A 6,000-nucleotide genomic window follows, 5' to 3' on the forward strand; every position below is an offset into this window, starting at 1 on the left:
ATGTTTAGTGGGCTGGTATGTTATGTGTAGTGGGCTGGTATGTTATGTGTAGTGGGCTGGTATGTTATGTTTAGTGGCTGGTATGTTATGTTTAGTTGCTGGTATGTTATGTTTAGTGGCTGTTATGTTATGTTTAGTGGGCTGGTGTTATGTTTAGTGGGCTGGTATGTTATGTTTTGTGGGCTGGTATGTTATGTTTAGTGGCTGGTATGTTATGTTTAGTGGCTGGTATGTTATGTTTAGTGGCTGGTATGTTATGTTTAGTGGGCTGGTATGTTATGTGTAGTGGGCTGGTATGTTTTGTGTAGTGGGCTGATGTTATGTGTAGTGGGCTGGTATGTTATGTTTAGTGGGCTGGTGTTATGTTTTGTGGGCTGGTATGTTATGTTTAGTGGCTGGTATGTTATGTTTAGTGGTCTGGAATGTTGTGTTTAGTGGGCTGGAATGTTATGTTTAGTGGCTGTTATGTTATGTTTAGTGGCTGTTATGTTATGTTTAGTGGCTGGTATGTTATGTTTAGTGGGCTGGTATGTTATGTTTAGTGGCTGGTATGTTATGTTTAGTGGGCTGGTATGTTATGTTTAGTGGCTGGTATGTTATGTTTAGTGGGCTGGTATGTTATGTTTAGTGGGCTGGTATGTTATGTTTAGTGGGCTGGTATGTTATGTGTAGTGGGCTGGTATGTTATGTTTAGTGGCTGGTATGTTATGTTTAGTGGCTGTTATGTTATGTTTAGTGGCTGGTATGTTATGTTTAGTGGCTGGTATGTTATGTTTAGTGGGCTGGTATGTTATGTTTAGTGGCTGGTATGTTATGTTTAGTGGGCTGGTATGTTATGTGTAGTGGGCTGGTATGTTATGTGTAGTGGGCTGGTATGTTATGTTTAGTGGGCTGGTATGTTATGTTTAGTGGCTGGTATGTTATGTTTAGTGGCTGGTATGTTATGTTTAGTGGGCTGGTATGTTATGTTTAGTGGGCTGGTATGTTATGTTTAGTGGCTGGTATGTTATGTTTAGTGTGCTGGAACGTTATGTTTAGTGTGCTGGAACGTTATGTTTAGGGAGTATTAGGGGTTTATCTTGTACTTATACAGATACATAATGTACACTTGTATAGGTACCGGTATAAACATATCACATAAGCATGTCAATAACTCTGATCTTTGGTTGTGGGTTTACGCTCCGGATTGTAGTTTCCCTAGGTACAGATCTAGGATCAGCTTCCCCTCTCCCAATCCTAACCCTAACCATTAATGTGGAAGATGCTAAACTGACCCAAGATCAATTTCACTCTACACCTGGATGTACTCAGCAGCATTGATTAGATGACCATAGAGGAAGGCCATTGAGAGAGCATATTACCCTGACTTGCAGTCCCTGGATCTCTTCCAGGTGGGACTTCTCTGCATCCTCCAGCCTCTTCCTCTCTGCATCCTCCTTCTGGACAAACTCCACCTCTCTGGGAGAAACAGAGAGAGGGGAGAGAAGAGAAGGAGATGGGGGTTAGAAGGGTACTTGGGGTCCCTCTGACAGGGGTGATGACAGGGAGAGTGTTTGGTGTGAGGACAGGGACAGAGTTTAAGATATTTGGATGGTTGGGGACAGCTCATCTGACAGGGGTGAAGACAGGGACAGGAGTGTTAGGTGTTTGAGTAGCTGGGACCGCTCCTCTCACAGGGGCGAGGACAGGGACGGAGTGTTAGGTGTTTGAGTAGCTGGGACCGCTCCTCTCACAGGGGTGAGGACAGGGACGGAGTGTTAGGTGTTTCGGGAGTTGGGACCGCTCCTCTCACAGGGGTGAGGACAGGGACGGAGTGTTAGGTGTTTGAGTAGCTGGGACCGCTCCTCTCACAGGGGTGAGGACAGGGACAGAAGTGTTAGGTGTTTGGGGAGTTGGGACCGCTCCTCTCACAGGGGTGAGGACAGGGACGGAGTGTTAGGTGTTTGGGGAGTTGGGACCGCTCCTCTCACAGGGGTGAGGACAGGGACGGAGTGTAAGATATTTGGATGGTTGGGGACAGCTCATCTGACAGGGGTGAAGACAGGGACAGAAGTGTTAGGTGTTTGGGGAGTTGGGACCGCTCCTCTCACAGGGGTGAAGACAGGGACAGAAGTGTTAGGTGTTTGAGTAGCTGGGACCGCTCCTCTCACAGGGGTGAGGACAGGGACGGAGTGTTAGGTGTTTGAGTAGCTGGGACTGCTCCTCTCACAGGGGTGAGGACAGGGACAGAAGTGTTAGGTGTTTGGGGAGTTGGGACCGCTCCTCTCACAGGGGTGAGGACAGGGACGGAGTGTTAGGTGTTTGAGTAGCTGGGACCGCTCCTCTCACAGGGGTGAGGACAGGGACGGAGTGTTAGGTGTTTGGGGAGTTTGTGTGTGTGTGTGTGTGTGTGTGGTAAAAGGAAACTATCCCAGGGAGGATAGGAAGTAAAGACAGAGTGACAGCCTGACACAGTCCTGCCTGAAGGACGCATGACTCCCTTGTACTCAGACAGACAGACAAACAACCATAACAAACCCAGCACACTCAGACAGACAAACAACCATAACAAACCCAGCACACTCAGACAGACACACAACCATAACAAACCCAACACACTCAGACAGACAAACAACCATAACAAACCCAACATTCAGACAGACACACAACCATAACAAACCCAGCACACTCAGACAGACAAACAACCATAACAAACCCAGCACACTCAGACAGACAAACAACCATAACAAACCCAGCACACTCAGACAGACAAACAACCATAACAAACCCAGCACACTCAGACAGACACACAACCATAACAAACCCAACACACTCAGACAGACAAACAACCATAACAAACCCAACACTCAGACAGACACACAACCATAACAAACCCAGCACACTCAGACAGACACACAACCATAACAAACCCAGCACAGACAGACAGACACACAACCATAACAAACCCAGCACAGACAGACAGACACACAGACATTGGCTCTTGAGACATTTACAATTCCTTGTGCTCACTACGTCCGCTTGGTGAAATTATCTGCCTGTCTTATTCTGGCCTGTTCAACATGGCTGCTGTTAAAATGGAGGGAGAGTTTGTTTCCGCAGTTAGCAGCAATGTTGCCTCAAGGACAAAGGAATTTAAAGGCAGTCAGAGCGGAGAGTGGCAAAGCACTTCTGATGGGAATGACCATAGAGATCAACTAACTACTCTGAGAGAGAGGCTGCGGCGTGGAGCAGAGCTGCATAGGAAGTCAACACAACTCTCTCTCTCTCTCTACAGACATGCTTCAACTAAGTGGCACTTGGTTAAAATGTCCTTCAGATTCATGGGTGGAATCTGTTTGTGAAAAAGTTTGATACACATACTGTAGGAAAATAACAGGTTTTGAAAAACAGATGTGTATTACCTAAAATAAGCTGTAATTTGCAATGGCCTCTAAATTTGGATTTGAATCTTAAATAACATAGCTACGATAAGATGTTGTCCTTATAAACCAGAGTGGACTGAATAATGTTGCAATTCTTCCGGTTTTCAGTCATTAAAAAAATATATATATTTAACTAGGCATGTCAGTTAAGAACATATTCTTATTTACAATGACGGCTACCCCAGCCAAACCCTGGAATTGAACCAGTGTCTGTAGTGACACCTCTATCACTGAGATGCAGTGCCTTAGACTGCTGCGCCACTCGGGAGCCCATTTTACTCTAATGGCAACAGATAACACAGACACATCTGGAGTGTGTGGCAAGTTACTGACTAGACCAGAGCAACAGATCTGGAGTGTGTGGCTAGTTACTGACTAGACCAGAGCAACAGATCTGGAGTGTGTGGCTAGTTACTGACTAGACCAGAGCAACAGATCTGGAGTGTGTGGCTAGTTACTGACTAGACCAGAGCAACAGATCTGGAGTGTGTGGCTGACTAGACCAGAGCAACAGATTACTGACTGACTAGACCAGAGCAACAGATCTGGAGTGTGTGACTAGACCAGAGCAACATATCTGCTACTGACTAGACCAGAGCAACAGATCTGGAGTGTGTGGCTAGTTACTGACTAGACCAGAACAACAGATCTGGAGTGTGTGGCTAGTTACTGACTAGACCAGAACAACAGATCTGGAGTGTGTGGCTAGTTACTAACTAGACCAGAGCAACAGATATTTTATTTATTGTTTTATTTATTTATCTGTTATTTTACCAGGTAAGTTGACTGAGAACATGTTCTCATTTGCAGCAACGACCTGGGGAATAGTTACAGGGGAGAGGAGGGGGAGGAATGAGCCAATTGAAAACTGGGGATTATTAGGTGACCGTGATGGTTTGAGGGCCAGACTGGTAATTTAGCCAGGACACCAGGGTTAACACCCCTACTCTTACGATAAGTGCCATGGGATCTTTAATGAGCTCAGAGAGTCAGGACACCCGTTTAATGTCCCACCCGAAAGACAGCACCCTACACACGGCAGCGTCCCCAATCACTACCCTGGGGCATTGGGATATTTTTTTTAGACCAGAGGAAAGCATGCCTCCTACTGGCCCTCCAACACCACTTCCAGCAGCATCTGATCTCCCATCCAGGAACTGACCAGGACCAACCCTGCTTAGCTTCAGAAGCAAGCCAGCAGTGGTATGCAGGGTGGTATTCTGCTGGCTTAATATGGAGTGTGTGGCTAGTTACTGACTAGACCAGAGCAACAGATCTGGAGTGTGTGGCTAGTTACTGACTAGACCAGAGCAACAGATATGGAGTGTGTGGCTAGTTACTGACTAGACCAGAGCAACACATCTGGAGTGTGTGGCTAGTTAGTGACTAGACCAGAGCAACAGATCACCTATTTAATCCTATTAACTGGTTACTGTAGTTCCAGTCTGCCTAGTTAATTGGCACAAAGCAACATTCCAAGCATGCTACAGTATAAAACAAAGTACAGTAAATCACAAAAGTACATGTTGATGTTGATCTGTAGTCAGTTAAAAGATGCGAAAGGAACAACAAAGAGTTGTTTGACAAAGTGCTGGGCAACAGTATTAGTGATATTAGTGCAAGGAAAATACATTTATAGTTCTGTATGGACATGAGTGGCGGGAATGAGTAACTCCCTTAGAACATGGGTCGCCTGACCCCAAACGCACTACCCTAAGTTAGATATTTCACTTGGGAGAGTTCGTAACAGCCTTACCAAGCCTAGGAATGATACAGCATATTGAACCAGTATGTTGTTTAATTTGGACTAGTTTAGCACCAGACTCTGACTCACTTCTGCTGGAAATCTTTGATGAGTTTCTTGGCCTTGTTGTACTTCTTCTCTAGGGTGGTGTACTGGCACTGGGCCTCCTTCAGGTGCTCGTTGACCGTGTGGCACAGGGTCTGGGCCTCGATCCAGTAACTCTCCAGCTTCAGCATCCTCTCCTTGTTCTCCTCCATGCTGGCCTTCAGCTGGCTCTTCTCCTTCTCCCAGCGCGCCTTCTCCCTGTCCACCGCTGCTAGCTGGGGTAGGCAAGCACAAAGACATTCAGATACTGAACACACATAAACACATTAGCATGGCAACACACACACACACAATCACAGACACAATCACAGACACACACACATGCATGCACGCACTATGGTATGAGACTATGCTATGGGATGAACACCTTAACTTACAGATCACTAACCAGCTGTCACAACAAAGAGAAACTGCAGCATAGCATGCAACAAGCCCTTCAATGAGTTTACTATATTGGCACAACCTCCTTTCAAATGTTGTTATTGTATTACATCCTTCTACTCCTCGTCAGGGCAAACTTCTGAAGTCTCCCAACGACCACCAGATCAGACGGATCAGACGACCACCAGATCAGACGGATCAGACGACCACCAGATCAGACGGATCAGACGACCACCAGATCAGACGGATCAGACGACCACCAGATCAGACGGATCAGACGACCACCAGATCAGACGGATCAGACGACCACCAGATCAGACGGATCAGACGACCACCAGATCAGACGAC

General features: G+C 46.3%; 1 protein-coding gene across 7 annotated transcripts in view; it reads right to left on the bottom strand.

Annotated features, from left to right (window-relative positions):
• The window catches only part of ppp1r9a (protein phosphatase 1, regulatory subunit 9A), a 115,496-nt gene that overhangs the window by 22,992 nt on the left and 86,504 nt on the right, over window positions 1–6,000 (bottom strand). For all 7 annotated transcript variants that reach the window (XM_046326387.1, XM_046326382.1, XM_046326384.1 and 4 more), the window contains exons 9-10: window positions 5,257–5,486; window positions 1,362–1,458 (exon numbers count right to left, since the gene is read on the bottom strand). In XM_046326387.1, the coding sequence (XP_046182343.1) occupies window positions 1,362–1,458; window positions 5,257–5,486 (327 nt within the window). The remainder of the gene's footprint in view (window positions 1–1,361; window positions 1,459–5,256; window positions 5,487–6,000) is intronic.

This window comes from Oncorhynchus gorbuscha, linkage group LG24 (assembly GCF_021184085.1).
Source record: "Oncorhynchus gorbuscha isolate QuinsamMale2020 ecotype Even-year linkage group LG24, OgorEven_v1.0, whole genome shotgun sequence".
Lineage (NCBI taxonomy): Eukaryota > Metazoa > Chordata > Actinopteri > Salmoniformes > Salmonidae > Oncorhynchus > Oncorhynchus gorbuscha.